Here is a 21,636-nt window from a genome sequence, read left to right as displayed (position 1 = left end):
GGCCTCCTGCATAATGAAAATGTGGGGTCCCCTTTTCAAAAATGACGAAGAATTTCAAGATGGTCACAGCAGAGCATTAACCCAGGTTGGGGGCAGGGGGCTTTCTAAGTGGGGGGCCATGTGTCTGAGCAGGCTGCAGGCACCTCAAGTCAGCAGGGACTTTAAGCTCCAGAAGATCACTTGGGGTCACTAACCTGCCCTGTATCCAGCTCTGAGGCCACAAAGTAACAAAATGTTATGAAAAAGCAATGACTTGAATACCCAAGAGCCTGGATTTGAATCCCTGCTCGGCCACTCACATGCTCTGTGGCAAGGTTCTTAATTCCCTGAGCCTTGCTGTCTCATCTGTAAAATGGGAACAGGGAATCCTCCCTGGCATGGCTGCTGCAGGGATGACAGAAAGAGATACAGGCATGACATCCAGGACCCAGCTCACCAAGCAGGCCTCTTTCCTCAGAAAGAGAGAAAACTCAGAGTCAAAGATATAAAGAGACCTGCCCATGACAGGGTGGCTGGAAGATGTAGGTAGGACCAAGAGGGGAACCGAGGTCCAAGCACATAATTCCTAGGCCCTGAGCCTCAGGACCCAGGTCTGGCCATCTCTCAGCCTGTTCTTTAATGCACCTTAAAGGAAAGAAAAGAAAAAAAGACAGAGTGGGTCCAGGGAGGCTATGTCTCCCAGGCATGGTGCACAACAAATTCCTGCTGGCTTCTGAGATGCTGATCTCCGCCCTCCGCCCCCCACCACCACCAATGCCTGCCCACAGCAGGCATTCCCAAATACTGCTCTGCATTAACCAGACTATGGCACCACCCCTTACTTCCTTCCTCTTATCTTACATGCCCCAGAAGCACAAAACCAACAACAACAGCCCAAGGAAGTCTGCCCTGAACCTGGCAATTTCTGAAGCCCTTCCCCATCTCCTCTGATCATCTCCTGGGCCCATGAGGCGAACATAAACCTTAGACCCATTTCCCAGACCAGAAACCCGGGGGCGTCATAGCTAGCAGCCTGCAGCCCAGAGAAGCTGTTCAGGAGTCTCAGAAAGGCCTGTGGGACCCAGGAGCCTGCCCTCCCTCCTCCAGGCAGGAGGGACCACCCACAAGCTGGAGCTGCCCAGACACTCTTCCCCTATGGAAAGTTTCCATTAGTTGCAAAATCCCACAACTTGGCATTGTCTTTGAGAAGCAATCCCAGCACCCCAGTTGGCCCAATTAGCTTCCCACAAAGTCTCAATCAGAAGTCATTCATCTGCCTGATAATGTGTAATGGTTAAAAGGTACCTGTATAGTTGTACCATTTCCCTCCTGTGTGACCTGGAGCAAGTCACTTAACTTCAATCTGCCTCACTTTCTTTACATGTAAAGGGTGATAATAATGGTAACTGAGGCTAAAACTGTTTGTGCATGTAAATCACTCAGAGCAGCACGGGGCATACAGGCATCACCGAAGGAATACACCTATCACTATTTTCACTCCACCAACATTCCCTAAGAACCTTGAAGTGTCAGCCCTGTGCTTTCTTGACTCTAACACCAAAAGTAAAATCTTAAATCCTTGGTCACCCCTCCCTGCTGGGGAATCCCATATGGTGGGAAAGTTGAACTCAGAAAGGGAAATAATGACCAAACTAGGCAGGCAAAGGGAGCAGGCAGAACATGGGGGGGCCTCAGAACCCTGGGGTGGGGGAAAGGCTTTGCAGAGGTGGTGGTGAGAGAAAGGGCTGCCAAGCAGAGAGAGGTATAGACCAGAGGCCAGGATGGGCCCCACCAGGGCCCTCTGCCCTCACCCTGCAGCCCCTGGTCCAACCTGGAGGCTGCAGAGGGTGGAAGGGGTTTTAGCGACACTGGCCAAGGGCTGACATGGACCCATCACCTTCCAGCATGTCCTGGGCTCACCATTCTGCTCAGCCCCGCACCAGCCCTAGGGGGACCTGGGAGAGACACCCAGACACCAGGGTGGAGGCAGAGCCAGCGAGTAAGCACAGCCCTGGGGCTCCAGCAACTAACTGGGCATCCACTCCCCAGTTTCCTTAGTTTCCTTTGCTGATGCTGCATTTTAACCAGAACTTCCAGTCATAGGTCTTTTTCTAATTAGGTGGTGAGCCCCTGCAGACGAAGAGATCCTTAAGTCCCGCTGAGCAAAGGTCTCCATTTGTGCAGACAAAATGCCCAGGCTCCCCAGGAACCTTGTGCCTCGCTGAGATGGACGTGAGAGAAAGAGCTTAACAGTTTTCTCGAGTCAGGTTTTGTTTTCATTACACTGGAAAGCCCCAACAAAAGGCCATAAGAGGGCCTGTCACAGAAGTTTTAGGGTGGAAAAGACTTGAAAGACAATGGGTCCAAGCTCTCCATTTTGCAGATGAGGAAATTAAGACCCAGAAATGAAAGTGAACTATCCAAGGTCAAAGAGCCAGTCCAGGACGGAGTCCGAGCAGGACAGGGCTCATTCGGACCGTGGATGTCCCGCCACACCTGGCCTTGGCCTTGGGCAGCTGTCCTGCTCCAGTCTCTGCCTTCAAGTCCTGTCCACCGAGTATCCCTCACCTCGGAAGCCCCCCCCCCACCGGCCCCGGCCCCCGTCCCCAGGAGCCGCCGGAGAACGCCTCCCACGCACGACACGCGCGGGAACGGGGCCCAGGGCGCACCGAGAGCCCGGCCGCGCCCGCGCCGCCGACCCCAGGCCGAGAGAGGACGCCCAGGCGGCCGCGCCGCTCCAATCTGGGCTCGCGGCCTCCCGCGCCCGCGCAACCACCCAGGCGCGCGCCCCGAGCCGCGCACACTCACCGCCCGCGCCGCCGCCGCCGCCGCCGCCACCGCCCGGGGACGCGGAAGGTCCGGGCCGCCGCAGCCCCTCCACGCCGCAGCCTCCGGCATCCGCGCCCCGCCCCGCCCGCCGCGCTCCGCGGTCCCGCCCCCGGCCGGGCCGCCCCGCGCCGTCACCCCACCGGGAGGGGCCGCCCGCCCGGCTCCTGGGGCCCAGAGGGTGACCTCCCTTGCATCAGCCAGGCGCCCTCCGGGACGCCGGGAAGCGCCTCCGCGCCCGCCGACCACGTGCACGCCTCTGGGGCCCGCGGGGACCCGGCCGCCCGACCCGAGCCTCCGCACCTGAGTCTCCCGCCCGCCCATCTAACACAGGCGCGGCCCCGGGGCGGATGGGGCGGATGGGGCGGATGAGGCCGTCTTGGGGACCAGAAACTTCTCATCTGGTGCATCTAAAACCCTAAGAGCATCTGTTGGAGGATCAGGCTACCAGAGCTCCGAGCCAATTCTCTGGGCTTTTTTAGATCATCTCTGGTCAAGTGGTTCATGTCTCGGTGTCTTCGTTTTCTGGACAGAACAGATCATCCATGGGACTGTAAAGCTTTAATGAGATAGTCTGTATGAAGTGTTCACAACTGCCGGACACAGAGCTGCTCACCAGACATTGGCTGCTGGCCGCACCCCTCCCACTCTGGGCTCAGAGGGGTCTACAGGGAAAAGTGCCCCCGCCCCGGGAGCTCACGAACCTTGCGTATTGCTCCATAGGGCCCATATGGACACACGAACACGCCTGTGTATTTCTACCAAAGGGAGCCTGTTCTACTCTGTTGGGCACCCTGCATTTTCATTCAACAGAGTTCCCTGGCGTTCACCTCATGCTAGAACACTCCACTCTGCCTCCTTTCGAAGGGAGACATAAATCTCCAAATATTGTAGGAAGACTCTCTCCTTTGTCCCTCTCCCCTGGAGGACACATGGGGGGTGAGGGGGATGTCCCCACTGGCTCCCAGGCCTTGCTGGGATGGTCCTAGCCACGTTGCTGTGTACATGCCCCAGCCTGCATTTCTCCAAGTAGACTTGCTGAGTCAGAATGGATGCATTCTTAATTTCAACAGATGTTGCCAAATTGCCGGGGGCCTCTGAGGCCACAGGACTTAGTTGGCTGAGTGCTCGGCCTCGAGGTGGAGTGCTTGGGGGCAGCGAGCAGTGATTGAGGAACAGAGCAGTAGATACTGGCCAGGTGCCTTCACTCACCAGGCAAGTAGAGATCCAGGCAGTAGGTAACTAGAAATGAAGTTCATTCACTTATTCAGCAACAAAGGACACTGGCTGCCTGCTAAGTGCCAGGCCATTGTACTGGGCAGCACTGAACAAGATACACAAGATCCCTATTTAGTTTGCCTAATTTCTGAAAACACAATTTGGGGACATGAGAGTGAGCCCCGTGGGATGTTGGAACTTTACTAACTGCTGATGGGATGTCGAAAGGGATCCTTTGGCGGGTGTGTGGCCAGGTCAGCACCTGTCCAAATCCTGCCTGTCTGGCAAGGCTCACCCCCTGCATGAAGCCGGGGACCGAACTCCTGCCCTTCCTGCCAGGCTCCCTTCACTCCCATCCCCACTGCTTGTCACTCCAGCATGAACTTAAACGTGTTGATGCATTAGTCCCCTTTGCTAGGGAGGCACAGAAGACCTGGGCCTTTGGAACTGGCTTGACCAAGCTCTACCCCTTCCTGGCAGACCAATTTGCACAGGTGGGCTCACCTCTCTGAGCTTCAGTTCCCTCCTTCATGAAAGAAAGGTAACAGTATCCGCTAAACTGAGAGATGGTCAGACTTAAGGGAGACGATGGATGAAGTGCTTCATGGGAAGTCTCCAGTGGGAGTGAGCTGCATTCTTGGACAGCAAGGCAAAGCGTCTCGTGCTTCTTTGAAACTTCAGCACATGGTTAAGTGCTGGCTCTATGGCATGAGGGTGCAGGGGCCCCACCTAGAAGAGAGAATGGTGACTCAAATCTGGTAAAAGGTGAGTAAAATCTAGTCACGTTCGCAGACTTAGCTAGCAATATCTTGATGGATTCACAAGGCTGTAGGTGGCAAGCCCAAGCCCCTCTCCACCCCTAGCCTACCCTGACCTAATGTTTACTAGCTCTCCCCCAACCCCAAAGTCCAAGAACACGGAACATTTCTCAGTTCCTCCTACACCCCCGTGCCCTTGCTCACTTCCCATTCTCAGTGGTCTCCATTCCTCTCCATCTGGAGGGTAACCCTCAACCCCATTCCACATCATCAGCTGTCACATTGTCAGGTCTCAGCTGAAAGGGCCCTTCTTCTGGGAACCCTTTCCTGTGCCCCGTTCTCATAGGTATCCTTGTTTAACTAAGGCCGACCCCAGCACATGATGTGGTCATCGCTCAATGTCCCCTTCCCCCAAAAGAGAAAAAAAACCTTTAGCGCATAGAGCGGCTTCTGCCCATGCTCTTAGCTGTCCCCCAGCACCCACCCTGCCCTCGGTATTTGCTACCTGCATCTGAAGTAGTGAATGAAAAGCTGTGAATGCAATCAGCAGGGCTTCAGCTACAGATAAATCCAGAAAACCACAGGCTCCGGCCAGAGCCACCATTGCTCAGCAGCTGTACACTCTGCCCCGTCGTGTTTGCAAGGGTTCCAGACTCGTGTCTGAGGGCTGGCTGCCCACTCTGGCAACCTGGATGGAGTGAGAGGGAACGAAGTTCTTCCCAGCCTGGCAGAATCTCCAAGTGTGGCAGCGGATGGGACGTGGTGGGGGGAGGGGGGGCTCAGAATTGCCGAATAAGTGATTCCATCTTGTTCTTTGAAACAGGTCTGCCAGTTACAGACTCACTTTCTAACTCCTTTAGAAATGGACCACTTGCAACGTTGCCACGCTCTGAACAATTTGAATTAAATCGTGCAGAGATTCGGGTTGGGAAGCTAGACAGACCCAGGTTCAAATCCAGACTTAGCCGCCAATTGGCTCTGTGACCTTGGGCAAGTGACTTTATTGCCATGTGCCTCAGTTTCCAAATGTGTAAATGGGAATAATATCTCAGAGAGACAGAGGGAGAATTCAACTATGTAAAACACCTGGAATTGCTCCTGGTATAAAGTTGGTGTTAGTAAGTGTGAGCTATTTTTATTTTATTATTTTAAATTTTTTTTACACACTTATTTATTTTTGAGAGCGAGACAAAGCATGAGTGGGGGAGGGGCAGAGAGAGAGGGAGACACAGAACCCGAAGCAGGCTCCAGGCTCTGAGCTGTCAGCACAGAACCCACTGCGGGGCTCGAACTCACTGGCCGTGAGATCATGACCTGAGCAGAAGTCGGACACTTAACCAACTGAGCCACCCAATCACCCTAGTAAATGTGATCTATTTTAAAAACCACTTCCTAAGCATGTCCCACAGAATTTTCCTTTCCATTACGTTGATTTGAAATCGTGGACGCCACACTGCACAGTGGGCCCTCCAATGTGAGATACACACAATATAGGTTAACAGCACATGAGAGCTTGGACTGAACACACAGCTGTCCTTGTCAGGAGGTGTGTGGGCAATAAGACAAGTCACATGCTGTTTGTCAGGAAACTGGGTCAAAACCAAAAGAAATACTCTGAATTCCTGTCAGGAAGGCCTAGAGTGTCGGGGAGCTGTTTCTAGTGTACAGGAAGACAAGAGCCAGGGACAGGTACGAAGAGAATAAAACAGGGCAAGGCCTCAAGAACGAGAACAAACGTGTCTGGCAGAGGAGGGAAGGGCAATTAAAAGTACTCACGCTTTCGGGGTGCGTGGAGGGGCTCAGTCAGTTAGGCGTCTGACTCTTGATTTCAGCTCAGGTCATGATCTCACAGTTCATGGGTTCAAGCCCCAAGTCAAGCTCCAGGCTAACAGCAGGGAACCTGCTTGGGATTCTCTCTCTCCCTCTCTCTCTGCCCCTTCCCTGCTCATGCACCTGCACATGCCTTCTCTCTCAAAATAAATAAACATTAAAAAAAAAAAATACTCAGGCTTTTAACTAGAAAGCTCCACCCTCTGGTCTTTCTATTTTTAAAAACCGCACAAGACAGTGGTAGCCAACACACCAATCATGTTCTTGAACAACCAGCCTAGCTTCTCCCTTTATCTTATCTTCAGCTGCTGCCATGTGTTCCAGAATGTTGCTACTGTTCCCTTCCTTACTTTCAAGTAGGAGAAAAAGGCAGGCTGTGTACCTCCTGACCCTCCAAGCCCACCCATCCCCATCGCTCATCCCCTCCAAACACAGTGAGCTATGGCCTTGAGCTGACATTTGACCCACGAGCCGGTGTCATCTGAAGTTTTTCAAAAGCCAGAGAAGATAGATGTTGACCTGATCTGGCAGCTTCCTCTCCCAGAACCACTGGCCAAATCTCGCCATTAAGAATGTGCCTCTCCTGCCTCGTAAGACCAGCCTACGCAGGGGAAGGGGAGTGGGAGGGAGGAAAACTGGAACTGCTGCCTGTGTGCAAGCTTTTTCGGGAATTTCGGAGCCACTGAAGTGACGGGAGCAGCTGACAGGACAAAACCCTCTGCCGTCTCCCAGACTGCCCCTCAAGGAAAGAAAAACAGAAGAGGTGAAAGAGGAGGAGCACGGGAGGCTCATGGGGCGCAGGTCCTTTCCACCGAGCAGCTTTCATTGACTTCTGGTGCCATCCGTCTTCCAGCGGGGAAGCCCAAGCGTGCCAAGAATGTTAGCTACAGGCTTTGAAGCTTTACGAGGCTGAGTACTCCACCCACCACACACCTCAGGAAAAGCCTGGAGGCCTGGCACGGTAGGTTTTCCCTCGCAGCCTTCAGTCTGATCCGGTTGGACTTGATGCCCATTCTTGTGGCTTCCTTGCCCTGTGACCTTGAGCATTCGATCAACCTCTCCAGGCCTCAGCTTTCCCATCCATGGGAGTGAGACCCTGTGCCTAAACTGCAGGGCTGTTGTATGGTTACACAAGTGCCTGGAACACAGGCTCCCTCACTTGAAGGATGCAGAGACTCTGTGACTGGCCTCCGATAAACTGCCTCATCTTTCAGCAATTCAGGGCTTGTTTTCCACCCATAAAGTGGGAATAGCACATCTTCGGGAATTTGTAGGTATTACACACAAGGTCTGACTTTCTGTAAGCTATTTCACGTCTTCTATCAAGGAGAACGTCAGTAGGTCTGAGCCATGGCATCAAATAGAATGGCCAAAGAGTTTCTGTGCTTCAGTAATGGACAATACTGAGGACATCCTTCTCTCTAGACAAAGGGGTCACCTGTCATGAAATTGGTCAGAGGAGGGGCACCTGGCTGGCTCAGTTGGTAGAGCATACCAACTCTTAATCTCAGGGTTGTGAGTTCAAGCAGCCTCTTAAAAAAATTAAAAAAAAAAAAGAAAAGAAAAGAAATTGCCCAGTGGAGCAATTAATCTAGGATTCAAGAGCGGTACAGAAAAGAATCCCACAGGTGAGAAACATAAAAGGGGGGACACATATGCTCCGTGCTGAGCGCATGCGGTGGTTAAGCAGATTCTTGGCTAGACTGCCAGTCTTGATCTTGGCTCTACTATGGCGCATCCTTGCAACTCGGCCTCATCGCCTGCAAAATAAAGTGCTTTGAGGATGAGTTAATATACACGCAAAAGTACTTAGAACATCAGCCGGCATAGAGAAAGCTATTAACAATTGTAGATGGTTTTTACTCACCCAAGATCCAAAATACCCCAGGGCGATCCCTTCTGACTCCCTTGCAGTTAGGTTGGCTCATGTGACCCACACCCATCAGTGGGCTGAGAACAAGCACCCGTGTCATTTCAGGACTGAAGCACGGAAGAGTTGGTGCGTGTTTGCCAACTTTTCCTTACCCCCTGCCGTCAGGGAAACCATGTGCTAAGATGGGAGAGCGGCAAAGTGGAAGTAAACTGAGTCACTGGATCACCGCATGGAGAACAGCTGCCCTGCAGCGAATTTTAGAAAATTAGGAAACATTTGCTGAGCACCTGGAGCGTTCCAGAAATTACATGTAGTACTTTGTTTTTAATAATTCTGTTGTTGCTACAGGAGAGTGGTTCTTAACCGGGGGAGGTTTGGGCCCCCAGGGGACATCTGACAATGGAGATATTTTTGACTGTCACAACCGAAGGGCTACTACTGGCATCCAGTGGGTAGAGGCCAGGGACGCTGAATGACCCTGCATGTGGATGAAAAGTGCACAAAGAAACCCTCCTGTGGCAGCCCAGGCACTGTCTCCTGCGATGAGCACCAGTGTCCTCGATCTTCCAGAAATCTCCTGCGCATACACACAGGCACACCCGTATCCTTTATGCTCAGTGGGAACAAATTGCACACTGTTCTACACGTGTATCTTCACGTTCTTTCCGTGTCAGAACCAACCCTATCTGCCTTAGTGCTCAAAGAACCAAAAGTGCTGATTTCTCACATCAGGGCACAATGGGAGGCCTTCCCCAGGGGTGCTTTATCTTCGTCCCAGCCCCACTCCCAGAAATCCATAGATTCAACTGGCCTGGGAAGGCCTGCATACCCACCATTTTCCCTGAGTACCATCAAGCTTGAAGGCTACAGCTAGTCCCTCCCTCTGCGCCTGGCTCTCACGGGATCTCATTCCACCCGAGTCTCCAGTCTCACTCACTCTATTCCCCCTTCCCCACAGGCATTTAAACGTGTTCTCACCTCCCTCACACCACCTCATCTATCAGCCACTACTGCCACCCTTCCCCCTTCTAGAACAGCCAAGTCTCTCCACTCACTCACGTTACATTCAATTCACTCTTCAGACCGTTTAGGTTCCTCTCTCCCAGACCACCAAGCTCGAACTTTTCACATCTTACCTTTCCTGTCAACTGACCCTACAGCACACCCCTTTTGAAGTACTTATGTTGCTTCCACAACTTTACCAACATTCAGCTGGTGGGCTGGAAGCAGAGTCCAGCAAAAATATATGTGAGTACAACCCTATTAATCCAGGATGAAAATATTGGTGGCAACCAGGTTAAATACTGGGTGTAAACCAGTGAATGCAGGTGCTGCTTCTTCATGGTCCACCAGTTTGGGAAATCTGTATTTGTGGTAGGCACGGGTGTGGGGTTTGCTGCACTTAGCAACAGCAGGAGTAAAGTCCTAACAAAACCGGGTACACTACGGAACACATTAAGATGGAGAGGTTTATTACAGATCCAAATCAAAATAGCAAACAAGCAATCTGACAACTCTAGAGTTCAGGAGAGAAGTTGGATATAAATTAGGGTCTTCAACATAGATGGTATCCAAAGCCATGAAAAGTAGGTGGGTTTCAACAAGGGAAGGAGTGTAGACAAGTCCAAGAACAAATCCCTGGGAAAAGAGGAGCTGGAACTGGCAAGAGACCGAGGAGGAGCAGGGTAGCACATCACTGCACAACAAGGCTAAGGAAGCGGTTCTGGAAGGAATAGTCAGACCTGTCAAACAGGACTGAAGGTTAAGTAGAAGACTGGACCTCTCAATGTGGTCAGCACTGCTGACCTTGACATGCGGCTTCAGTGGGGTGGCAAGCCTGATGGGAGTGCTTGAACAGTAAAAACTGGGAAAGCTCGTATAGAAAACTCACCCGAGGAATTCTACTATAAAAAAGAACAGAAACTGGAGACGGACGTGGCCTGAGACCAACCCATCCTGAGTCATATAAAATGTGATTTCTTTAAAGGGCATCTAATTCCCTCCTACTATTTCAGAACAAGGAAGGAAATCCCATCATGCTCTCTTTCAACTGTTTTCATCTACTAGAAATTATTCTGCAGCCAGACTTGCTGCTAACAGAGAGCCACAGAGCATTGAATTCCTAAGAGTGAAGTTCCTATAGGTATTAGGCTTATCAGGTAGCCCACCAGGGAGGAAATAGGGCCACCCCAGTAGACAAAAGGCAAACTGCAGACTTACTAGTTAAATGCTGTTTTCAAACTAGTGGGCTGGGTAAAATCAGAAGTGATTTCCTTCCTGCTAAGATACATACCGCAAATATTTTCTAAGTATGCGTGCAAATGGGTACGTGATACATGTGCTAATTTAATTTCCTAAGTGAAATTCTGCACAACATCTGGGTCAGAGTGTACTTTGCATTATCAAAAAGGATGAACCAGAAGAAGGGAAAATGCATGACAAAGTCTTTACTTTTAAATGATTATCAGTACACGATGTAACAAGTTTTGGAATTCTATCAGCTAGTAATTTTGATTAAGAGAAACTAAAAGCAGCCCAAACAATTATACTAGTATTTATTGTTCTAACCCTTAGCCAGAAAGGACTATTTTAAGGCTGGCTGCTGCTTCACACAAGTTACAAATAACCTATTTACTACTTTTTCATAGATAAAGCCCCTGACCTTTAAGAAAGCTATAGGGAAAAAAAATATTTAATCCCTTTCTTTCTTTAAAAAAAAAAAAAAAAAAAAAAAAAAATTTAATTTTTTTTTTTTTACTACATCTAAGAAAGAAAAAGTATTGATATATATGTTGCTTGAGCTAAAAGGCATAGGAAAACAGACAACATATACACTTTAAATTTTAAGAAATATGAGGTAAAAGAAAATCTTTGGATAAGCTCTAAGTTTGTACAAAGAAGCTAGGTCTGCTATTCTCTAAAAAGTGAAGGGATCTACTATATGACATACAGAAATAATTTAATGCCTTTTCACAAGAAAGTAACTCAAGCTTTGCTGAAGCCTCATAACCACGAAGGCATCGAAAAATGCCAATCTGCGCGCAGAGCTGCTCCTTCCTCCCCTATCCGTTTATGCGGTAGTTTTCGTGGATTTCTGGCCGGATGTCACAGACAAAGGCCAAGAGGTTATCCAGGACTTCATCCCTGTTCTGCTGGAAGTAGGTCTGGAGGATGGTCATCTTCTCCTGGGTCTCCTTCTCCACCTCAGTGCTGCAGCTGCCGTGGGATCCCAGGGCCTGGAGTCGGGGGGCAAGGACACACAGGGAAGGTCAGGCTGATGCTCTGGTTGGCACAACCTCCTTAGTTCTGGAGAAACCCAGTCTCGTCGGTGAATACAAAGAATCAGCTGCAGGCAGTGTGACCTCGTGACTGAAGAGCATGCGGGAAGGTGGCATTCCCAGTTACTGGGAGCAAAGAAAGGACGCAATCCCTTGGTGGCCAACCTTCACACATCTATCAAAAGGTAAACTGCACAGCGTTTCCACCGCTCAGAAACTACCCCGGAGAGCAGTCCCTTCACATCTCTCTAGTGTCTAATGGATCGCCTTAACCAAAGACTGGAAAGAACCTTAAGACCCGGAGTACAGCAAGACGGGACAAACTGTCAAATATGCAGTTTAAGAGGAAAAAAGCAAGACGTAAAATGGTGTCAGCGTGGTTGGTAAATGCATATCCTCGTGTGGTTTTAAAAGGCAGAAATAAGTGATGTTAAAAAAAAAAAGTCAAAAAAAAAAAACAAACCTGAGGGCTTGTGCACTCAGGATGCAGTTCGGGAGGAACCCGCAGTTTACATTAACCAACACTGGTTAATGTTCTAGTTCTTACATTCGGCAGTGGATTCACCAGCATGATGAATACATGACATCTTTTCTTTCAAACAGAATATTCTAGAAGGATTTGCAAGAAACTACTAACAGTGACTGCCTCTGAGGAGGAGTCCAGGTCTGGGTGGGAGGGAAACTAACTTCACCGTTGCCCTATTTTACTGCTTGAATTTTTTTTACCATATTCGTGTCTTACCCCTTCAAATTCCAGTCACAATATAACACACATGGACGGATAAATTTCCTTTATCCTCGGTCTTCACAGTATGGCTGGCTTTTGTCAAGTGTATGCCTACTTGATTAGAATGAGACCTATCAGGTTCTTGAAGACAAAGCTTTTTTGCATCTGATCCTTTCTATCTTGTAACCTGTTTCTGCCTCTTTACGTGTACGTTAACAGCTACAGGCCTTCCTATCTGTATGCACACTACAGTGCTTAACGAGAAAGCATTCTCTCGCATGTTACCTATTCCTCCAAAACCTGTTCAGAAGTCATCCCTCCACTTTTCACAGATGAGGAGACCCAGGCTCAAAGAGGTCAAAGTGAACATGCAAGGATTCAAACCCAAGTTTCCTGAGTTCAAACTTATGACCCTTCATCCTATATTGTAACTGTTCATATTAGCGGAATAAGGGGCCATCGCCTATTAGCTCAGTCGCTAACTCCTACTTTTAAAATTTTAGTCCAAAAACCCTACTGCGGGGAAGGGATAGGAGAGGGGGACACTACCTCTGTTCTGTGAATAGACACCGTATGCCAAGTCTGGGTACGCGGTCACAAAGCCCAAGGGGTTACCACAAACATTGCTGGAAAACCTCGGGGCTCATGCCTACACCACAGCGCCGATCCAGGCTCTGTGAGTAACTGCAGCGTAGATGTAAAAATAAGATGAAGTGGTCGCCCCGACAAGAGTATTTCCACACTGTTCTGTGGGCGGTCTGACAGTTTACAGCACCCATCTACCCCGCTGCGAGAGCCAGAGACACTTTAAGTTTTAACAGCACGGTAGCCGCCCAGTGCAAAGACAAAAGGAACTTTTGCCACTTACTGCTCAGAGGGAGGCACGTGCCGCAGGCCTGGGAGGGTGTGCGCCTGGAACACCCAATGCAGGCCACAGGGCAGGACTTGAGAATGGAGCCCACAAAGACAAGGCAGAGTTGAGAGATGGAAATGAAGTCCTGAGAGCATTATTTAAGCTCCTGATCAAAATAAAGTTAGCCTTTTGCCTGGGTTTTTCATTATACAAGCCAATAAATTCCATTTTCCTTAAAATCAGCCTGAACTGCTTTCTGTTACCTGGTAGTTTCTTTTCTCCGTAAAGCCCTCCTTCATCCCTTCCCCTCTCTGGGATCTGTTGCTGTACCAGTACTTCATGCATCTCACGCTCCCTGGCCTGGCCTGTACTGTCGCTAAGTGTCTCTACTACACTGAGGTGGGCTCCGTCTGATGGATGCTTACGACCACCGTGGCTCTCTCACAGCTGGAACTCCGCCAGACTTGCGTTTCGTTGCCGAGTCTCCCTGACCATCAGACTATAGGAGGTAAGCTCCACGAGGCAGGGACCATGTCGACTTCTGCTCACAGCTGACCCCCTAGCATCTGGCACAAGCTAACATGTTTAACAGATATTTGTGAAATGACTAAGTGAAGACCAGGGTTCAATGTTAGTTAAAAACTGATTCACCGAGGAGACTCAGCCTGAGCATCCAAAAGACAAACCTTCAAATTTCTGCCAGAAATCACAATCTCCAAGCTATGCTAGATATTTTGAGAGCCTGGGGAAAAGGGAAGAAGAGGAAAGCCTCAGGAAACTAAAGCAGTAATGAAAATAAACCAGGCCCACCGCAGCTTCCTTGGCCTTGAACTCCTTCTCCCTTTGCAGGCGGTACTGTTCAATTTCAGCCTGAGCTTCTTCTTTGGCCTGCTTCAGCCTCCGGTTCTTTCCTGTTTTCAAAGGAAAAAGCTGCATCAAGAAGTGGTTAAAAGACAAGTAGAAGAGGAAGCAGAGACTGAGATAGTAAATTCTAACAGGTAACAAGGAAAAAAGTTTTATGCTATAGTCCCAAGAGACATGCACGGGGGAATTCAAAGCTAACTAGCAGTATAGGTTCCTGCCTCCTGCAAGCTGTACTTAGCTAGGAAGTGACTAGATAAAAAGGACCGTCTTCCATAACTACAAACAGAAAAATGATGGAAACAATTCTGCAATGTGTCAGAATATTCTCTCAATCTCCACTGTTAAGAACCAACATAAAATGGGTGACATTACCCATCTGGGGAATTCTTGCTCTTCCTAAGAAGTAAACACCTAAGTATGCTGTTGATTGTAACTAGAAGTCTGCTTAGAAGCTGAGTGAGGAGAGGAATATGCTCCCAAGAGACAGTAACCTAAAATGTAACTAATGAGACACATGATGTAATATTGGAAACTAAAACCATGCCTGTGCACAAGGAAATAAGTAACAAAGTGGTTCTGGGAAGGCATCCTGAAATGGGGAGCACTGGACCCTAAGACTCCACAAGCATCTAAGAAGTGAGGAGACACAGGGGCTCTGGTTTCTAGAGAATAAACATACAGCTGAAAAGATTCTTTAAATTCCATCAGACCCTGTCTGAAAACAGACCACAAGACCAGCCAGCATATATTCTCTGCTTTGATCCTCTGCTCACTGATCAAACTTCTCAGAAACCCAAATTGAGGCTATATGATCAACCTGAGCATTTATTTAATCCAGAGCAAAAGACATCCTGCACCTAAAAGTAAGCTTTATTAGACATTCTTGTACCTCAATTTCCCAAATCCCACTCAACCCATGTAGACAAATGAAAGTGAATTTAACCTCCCATCTCCTGATGAAGAACAGGATTTTCGATGTATAATGACCCCACATCAACACTCCATCATGTTTCTGGTGAAACAATCAACAGACCTCTCTAAAAACCCCAAACCTATTTCTGTAAGTGTATGTTTTCTCCAGTATTATTTAGGGCCTACCGCTGTCCCTGTGAGCTAACTTCTACCCCTGTCCTCCACATGTCATCTTCCTTATCACCCATCTCCAAACCCACACTTCAGAGCTGAAGATCTTTTCTAAACCAACAATCTACAAGTAACACTTACGACTCAAACATTATGCGAGCTCCACGTAATTTCACAATACCACTCTCCTGGTCACTCCCAACTCCCAAAGTTCTCTGAATTAAGATAAACCATTCCCTGCCCATCACATATCTTCAAAGTTCAATGCTGATAGGCTTGTCTGAAAACCAAAAATAAATACTTGAACAGGAAACCATATTTCTTTTACACCTTATTTTTGTGGGAGCCAGTGTTTTATTGGCTCCCACCATGAAATAAACATCACTGAAACAGCTACATCAATAAAATAAACCATAACACATTTTTTTTTTAAGTTTTATGGTCCAAAGCAACAATTTCAAGAAAAATTTAAGTAGGATCCCTTTGCCACATATGTACTGCCTCTTCCCAATTCCTAAATGGGCAAGATAACCATAATTACAAATCAAAAAAGGCAGTGATTTTTTTCAAATTGTAGCTCTTGTCAATATTTCTGTCTTTTTTTTTTTTTACTTTTTTTTTTTTTTTTTTAATTTTAACGTTTATTTATTTTTGAGAAGAGAGAGACGGAGCATGAACAGGGGAGGGGCAGAGAGAGAGGGAGACACAGAATCTGAAACACGCTCCAGGCTCTGAGCGGTCAGCACAGAGCCCGACGCAGGGCTCGAACTCACGGACCGTGAGATCATGACCTGAGCTGAAGTCGGATGCTTAACTGACCCAGCCACCCAGGCGCCCCTTAACATTTATTTTTGAGACACAGACAGACAGAGCATGAACGGGGGAGGGGCAGAGAGAGAGGGAGACACAGAATCGGAAGCAGGCTCCAGGCTCTGAGCCATCAGCCCAGAGCCCGACATGGGGCTCGAACTCACAGACTGCGAGATGGTGACCTGAGCTGAACTCAGACGCTTAACTGACTGAGCCACCCAGGCACCCCTCAATACTTCTGTTTCTAATTACTGCAAATTCTGAGATGTATATTAACCATAAACTCACTCCTTTAAAACAAATTCATTCAGTAAATATGTAATAGCTATATGACCTATACAAGACCCTGCACTAAGCTTGATGAGATAAAGAAAAATGTATAACATGACCCCTACATCCAAGACACTCAGAATTATTCTGACCGTTTTACAAGTATTTGTTCCTGCACCTCCCCCAAATAATCTCACATACTTCCCAACAGTAACTTCTGTTACTAATGAGCCACCACAGGACAAACTCTGAGAAGTCATTCTGGAAATACTTTATCATCAAGACCATGATGAGAAATCTTCTATGAAGAACACAAAACTTTCCAGTCACCAGGGCAAGAATAAAAGGCTTGTTCCCATCATCCCCAGCTCCCTCAAAGAAAGCTTTTCCTATGAAATAGAGTATTTCATAGGAAATACTCTAAGCCAGAAAGTATAAGAGCCGTGCTTGAAATCTACTTGGGTATGGGATAAAAGTGTAAGTCTTCTAACAGGAGAAACACCAAAGAATTACTAAGGGTCATACTCCTTGCATGGGAAAAGAGGCCTCTAGGCTCCCGCTATGCTTTTTCTCACGGTATGGTCAAATCATTTCAATAAGCCTCCTATCACCCATCTGTATAACAGGGATAAGGATACCTATCTCACCAGATGGGAAAATGAATACATACGATTAAGTTACACACAGTCCATGTACTCCAAGAGCTTAGTCTAGTGACTAAGCCCTATTAAGAAACCTGTTATCACATCGCGATGACAGAAATAAGGTCTTAGGAAGGACTCAGCCTGGTTTGAGAGAAGGACAAAGCAGGGAAGGCTTCCTGGAAGAAATGCTGCCTAAATTTTGAGATCTGAAGAAAGACTAAGTGTTAGAGAGGAAACTAGGAAAAGGCACTTTCAACTGGAGAAAACAGCTGTACCGAGGCTTGCAGGTGAAATAAGGCATCACAGTGGTCCAGGATGGCTGGAAGAGAGAACCCAAAAATGAGATGAGGGAAGAAAGCTAGAGCCCGATCCAAAAACACTGCCTACACCCTATTAAGGAATCTGGTCTGGGCAACCCAGCCCTCTCACTCTTGAGAGCTTTGTACTTTTGCTCAATAAACCCTACTGTTTTGCTCAGAAAAAGAAAAAGAAAAAGAAAAAGGAACCTGGTCTTTATTCTGCAGGCGCTAAACTAACTGTAAAGGAAGTAGGGAAGTCCTATCTGTACCCCAGGGAGGACTCTGATGGAAGGAGAATGCACTTGGAGGAGGTTAGATCCACCCGTTAAGTTCCTTAGCAACCTTACACTTCTAACTCTAGCCCCCATCTCACCTGCAACTAACCCACCCAGCATTGGCTTCCTCCACTGGGACTTTTGAATACCATAATCATGGAGACACCGGTCACTGGTACACCGGGTAATGCGTCTGGCACATATTAATCACATTTAAAAAAAAATTTTTTTTTAAGGAATTAACGAAGCAGGCTGGTACCAGAGCCTCAGGAAACCTAGTGTCCCGGACTAAGATGCTAGCTGTGGCGATGGGGGAAAAGTAAACAGGCGTATACACCTTGGCTACTGTCTAAACGTGCCGAACAAGAGAAGCAGACGTGGCAAAGAGGACTCTGTGTTCAACAGCATGGATTACGGTAGCTCTGTACACGGACACAAAACAACCCAAAGGAGCAAGTGACAGGGAGAAAGACGAGTTCCGTTTGAATAGCCCATTTCACAAGCCTTCCAAGACCCCAAGGTCATCCACCTACTATTGTCTCCACGCCCTGTCTACTACCCCACATCGCGGCTTCCAGTCGACCCGCAAGCCTTCCAGAGCCTCAGATCCAGAGTTTCGAGCCACACAAGATCCCGCGATTGTCACCACCACTCCACGCCGCAGTTTTTCGGGCCTCATCTACCTACGACCTCCTGCGGCCTGGCGGCGTTTCGTGCACTGGTACCACGCCTGGCCGCCCCACCCCGAAACTCACGCTTGCGGGCCTCCGACACCTTCTCGGCGGCCCGCTTCTCGGCCTGCAGCAGCTGCTGGATGCCCTGCGACTGGCTGGCCATGGCGGTGGCGACTCCGAGGCCGAGGTAAGCGGCCTAGATCGGCGAGATCGCCCCCTCGGGTCAGCTGACCCAGGAGCCGAGGATCTGCGCCTGCGCTGTGAGGCGGCGCCCCGCCCGCCGCCACGTGACTACCGTAGCGCCGCGTCAGCTGACTGCACAAGGCGTCTGGTGACTGGACCGGGAAGGGAGGGGCGAGGGGAGGAAGAGTGGAATGTCTCGGCTGCGCCTGCGCAGAATCTGTCTTCTGTCTTCACCCCCTTCCTCCTCTCAGCGCCCCCGCTCCTTGCGTGGCTGTTCCTTCGCTAGTTCGGTTGTGGTAGCTGCCCCGGTATGTCGTTTTTGCTATAATCCCTCGCTTTACAATATACGCGCCTTAAGGTCGGGAGAGGAAGAGCCAAGCCAAACACAAAGAGGTTCCCTTATTTTGCACTCTTCTTTACTCTCCCCTTTCTGGAATTTTCTTTGGCACTCAAATATATTAGGGGGCACGTTAGAAAAAATTCTTACCAGGCTCAGGGGATAGAGTGTGGATTGGGAATAGGGACACATGGGGACAGATATGCCACTTACGCTCTGTGATTTGGAGAAGGATGCTTTCCTCCTGTCTGAACCTCAGCTCAAAGAACGAGGTGGACTATTTGCCATAAATATTTGATGAATGCCTGCCATGATCCTAGACCACTGTACGTACTGAGGAACTAGAGAGTCAAACAGAGTCCCTGGTGGAATGCACATTGATGAACAAAAAAAAACCAAAAACATTAAAATAAATAGGAAATGGCAAACTGATACTGAAATGAAAAGTGCTCTAAGAAGAGGGGCATGAGGGCTTTCCAAGGAAGTGGCATTTAAAATGAGATCAGAGGGGCGCGTTGCTGGCCCAGTTGGCTAAGCTTCCGACTTTGGCTCAGGTCATGGTCTCACGGTTTGTGAGTTCAAGCCCCACCTCCCGCTTTGTGCTAACAGCTCAGAGCCTGGAGCCTGCTTCAGATTCTGTGTCTTCCCCCGCCCCTCCCATGCTCATGCTCTGTCTCTGTTTCTCAATAATAAATAAACGTTAAAAAAAACATTAGAATGATATCAAAAGAGTGAGAAGTTAACCAGGAAAGAATTGGGTGGTGGGTTGGGGGTGGGAAGAGGAGTTAGGGTTGATTAGTGGAAAAGAACCAGCATGTCTGGATTTGGTGGGCGCAACTTGGCACAGAGATACCTCCCACCACAAATCGGTAGTTAGGAAGCCAGTAGTTGAGTTTACAACATGACGGGTATTGCCCTAACACTTGACTGGTTCTGACAGCAACTCTAAAGTAATGTTATTAACCCCTTTCTATAACCAGACTGAAGCTCAGGGAGGTTAAGTAACTTGCCCAAAGTCACTCCCCTATTAACTGTCAGATGGGATCAGATGGGATATTTGAATCCAACCAGGCCTGCAAAGTGGAACATCTGATCCACTGTGCTCTACAGGAATCTCGTGGGCTGTGGGAAGGACCAGATGGTCTCCTGGAGCCACCAAGCACTGGGAACATAAAATAACGCCAGAACTTTTTGATAGAAGCATCTCTGCACTCTAGGAGGAGCTGGATTCATGGTTCAGGACATTGTTCACTGGATTAACGTTAGAGATAGGGTTGGAAAGAAAGCTAAAATCCAGAACATCTAAGAACCAGTATTTGACTGGTCTCTGGGACTTTAAGTCCAGTCATTGATTTCCTGGAAAGATTTGTCATTTTCAGTGTTCTAGGAAAATGTAATTCATTGAATCAACAGAGGACAATACATGCTTCTAAGGGTGGCAAGAGGATTAAGAGATGGTGGTAGCGGGGCGCCTGGGTGGCGCAGTCGGTTGAGCGTCCGACTTCAGCCAGGTCACGATCTCGCGGTCCGTGAGTTCGAGCCCCGCGTCAGGCTCTGGGCTGATGGCTCAGAGCCTGGAGCCTGTTTCCGATTCTGTGTCTCCCTCTCTCTCTGCCCCTCCCCCGTTCATGCTCTGTCTCTCTGTCCCAAAAATAAAAAAAAAAAAAAAAAAAAAAAACGTTGAAAAAAAAAAAGAGATGGTGGTAGCCAAAAAGTGGAAATAACCCAGATGCCTATCAAGTGACGAGGAGGTAAACAAAATGTGGCTTACCCATCGATGGAATATTATTTGATCATAAAAAGGAGTAAAGTACTGATACATGCTGCAATACGGGTCGACCTTAGTAACATGCTAAGTGAAAGGATCTGGGCACAAAAGACCACATATTGTGCAGGTCTGCTTATCTGAAGTGTTCAGAATAGACAAATCTTATAGAGACAGAAAGTAGGTTAGTGGCTACCCAGGAGCTGGGGGGGGGGGGGGCGCTGGGGGAGGGGGGAGAGGGAACAAGGAGTGAGGGCTCACTGGCAAGGGGGTTCTTTTTTGGGATCATGGAAATGTTATGGAATGAGGTAGTGGACAGCTGCACACCCTTGTGAATATACTCAAAATACCAAATTGTCTACTTTAAAACGGTAAATGGTACAGTGTGTGAATTATGTCACAATAAAGCTGTTACAAAGAGAGAGAAATGATGATAATGTTGGAGGTGAAGCTTTTGCACGGTTTCTAGTCTGTCATCAATGCCAGGAGATGGAAGCTGTTGTTTTTATCTGGCTAGGGGGTAATTGATTTACAAATCTGGTCCTCCACTTAACAAAAGCCTTCACATGAGGGTTCCTCTAACAGCCAGCTTCCTGAAAGCATCAAAATTTCTACACATTCCAGAATTTTTTTTGCTTGCAACATTTCAAAAGTTTATTGTATAAAGAGAACAGTACTAGACAATCCATCCACTGAAATTTTCAGACTAGTGTATGTTTTCTGGTTATCTGAGTGGGTGTTTGTTGTCAGAACTTGGGTACTCTGGGGAGATGTCCTGAAATAACTAGGAAATGAGGGTGAAGCAATTGCCCTCCAGAGGAAACCCTGAAGTCTTGAGCCAGCAGTCCAGAGCGAAGATTCACAAAGTCATCTGAGGGACACAGAGTGGATCCCAGGCTTTGAACCCCTGATGTGCGGCTGTATTATCACATCTTTTTTTTTTTTCCATTTTATTTATTTGAGAGAGAGAAAGCAAGTGGGGGAGAGGGGCAGAGGGAAAGAGAGAGACAGACAGAGAGAATCTTAACCAGGCTTCACACTCAGTGCATAGCCTCACACTAGATTCGATCCCACGATCCTGGGATCATGA

The 21,636-nt window shown here is 48.4% G+C and overlaps 2 protein-coding genes and 1 long non-coding RNA gene across 8 annotated transcripts in view; 1 reads left to right on the top strand and 2 right to left on the bottom strand.

Annotated features, from left to right (window-relative positions):
• TMEM268 (transmembrane protein 268) overlaps positions 1-6,761 on the bottom strand; it is a 42,736-nt gene extending 35,975 nt beyond the window's left edge. For 2 of the 5 annotated variants that reach the window (XR_008424320.1, XM_019454051.2), the window contains exons 1-4: positions 6,558-6,761; positions 5,287-5,469; positions 4,528-4,752; positions 3,254-3,330 (exon numbers count right to left, since the gene is read on the bottom strand). The gene's annotated coding sequence lies outside the window, so the exon portion shown is untranslated. Of the gene's footprint in view, positions 1-2,787; positions 2,810-3,253; positions 3,368-4,527; positions 4,753-5,286; positions 5,470-6,557 lie in introns of those variants that run through there. The other 3 variants (XM_019454053.2, XM_019454052.2, XM_019454050.2) reach the window with 3 other exon arrangements.
• Positions 6,762-9,935: 3,174 nt separating this feature from the next.
• ATP6V1G1 (ATPase H+ transporting V1 subunit G1) lies at positions 9,936-18,512 on the bottom strand. Its single transcript, XM_019454056.2, has 3 exons — positions 18,343-18,512; positions 14,153-14,253; positions 9,936-11,720 (listed from the first exon to the last, which is right to left on the bottom strand). The coding sequence occupies exons 1-3, from the start codon at positions 18,422-18,424 to the stop codon at positions 11,547-11,549; spliced, it is 357 nt and encodes a 118-aa protein (XP_019309601.1). The 5' UTR covers positions 18,425-18,512; the 3' UTR covers positions 9,936-11,546.
• Positions 18,513-18,601: 89 nt separating this feature from the next.
• LOC109269923 (uncharacterized) overlaps positions 18,602-21,636 on the top strand; it is a 45,231-nt gene continuing 42,196 nt past the window's right edge. The window contains exon 1 of one of the 2 annotated variants that reach the window (XR_002081334.2): positions 18,602-18,752. This is a non-coding gene — a long non-coding RNA (uncharacterized LOC109269923). The remainder of the gene's footprint in view (positions 18,753-21,636) is intronic. The other variant, XR_002081333.2, reaches the window with a different exon arrangement.

Source organism: Panthera pardus, unplaced genomic scaffold (assembly GCF_024362965.1).
Source record: "Panthera pardus isolate Hobbes unplaced genomic scaffold, ASM2436296v1 HiC_scaffold_20, whole genome shotgun sequence".
Lineage (NCBI taxonomy): Eukaryota > Metazoa > Chordata > Mammalia > Carnivora > Felidae > Panthera > Panthera pardus.
The sequence above is the reverse complement of the archived record's forward strand: the minus strand, read 5'-3'. Positions and strand labels throughout refer to the sequence as shown.

Excerpts from the sequence above, each read along its gene's own strand:
- ATP6V1G1 (XM_019454056.2), bottom strand. The coding sequence starts at position 18,424 with ATGGCCAGCCAGTCGCAGGGCATCCAGCAGCTGCTGCAGGCCGAGAAG. Across the intron at positions 14,254-18,342 it reads GGTGTCGGAGGCCCGCAAGC|GAAAGAACCGGAGGCTGAAG; the intron begins GTGAGTTTCGGG and ends CTTTGAAAACAG. Across the intron at positions 11,721-14,152 it reads TCAAGGCCAAGGAAGCTGCG|GCCCTGGGATCCCACGGCAG; the intron begins GTGGGCCTGGTT and ends CCCCGACTCCAG.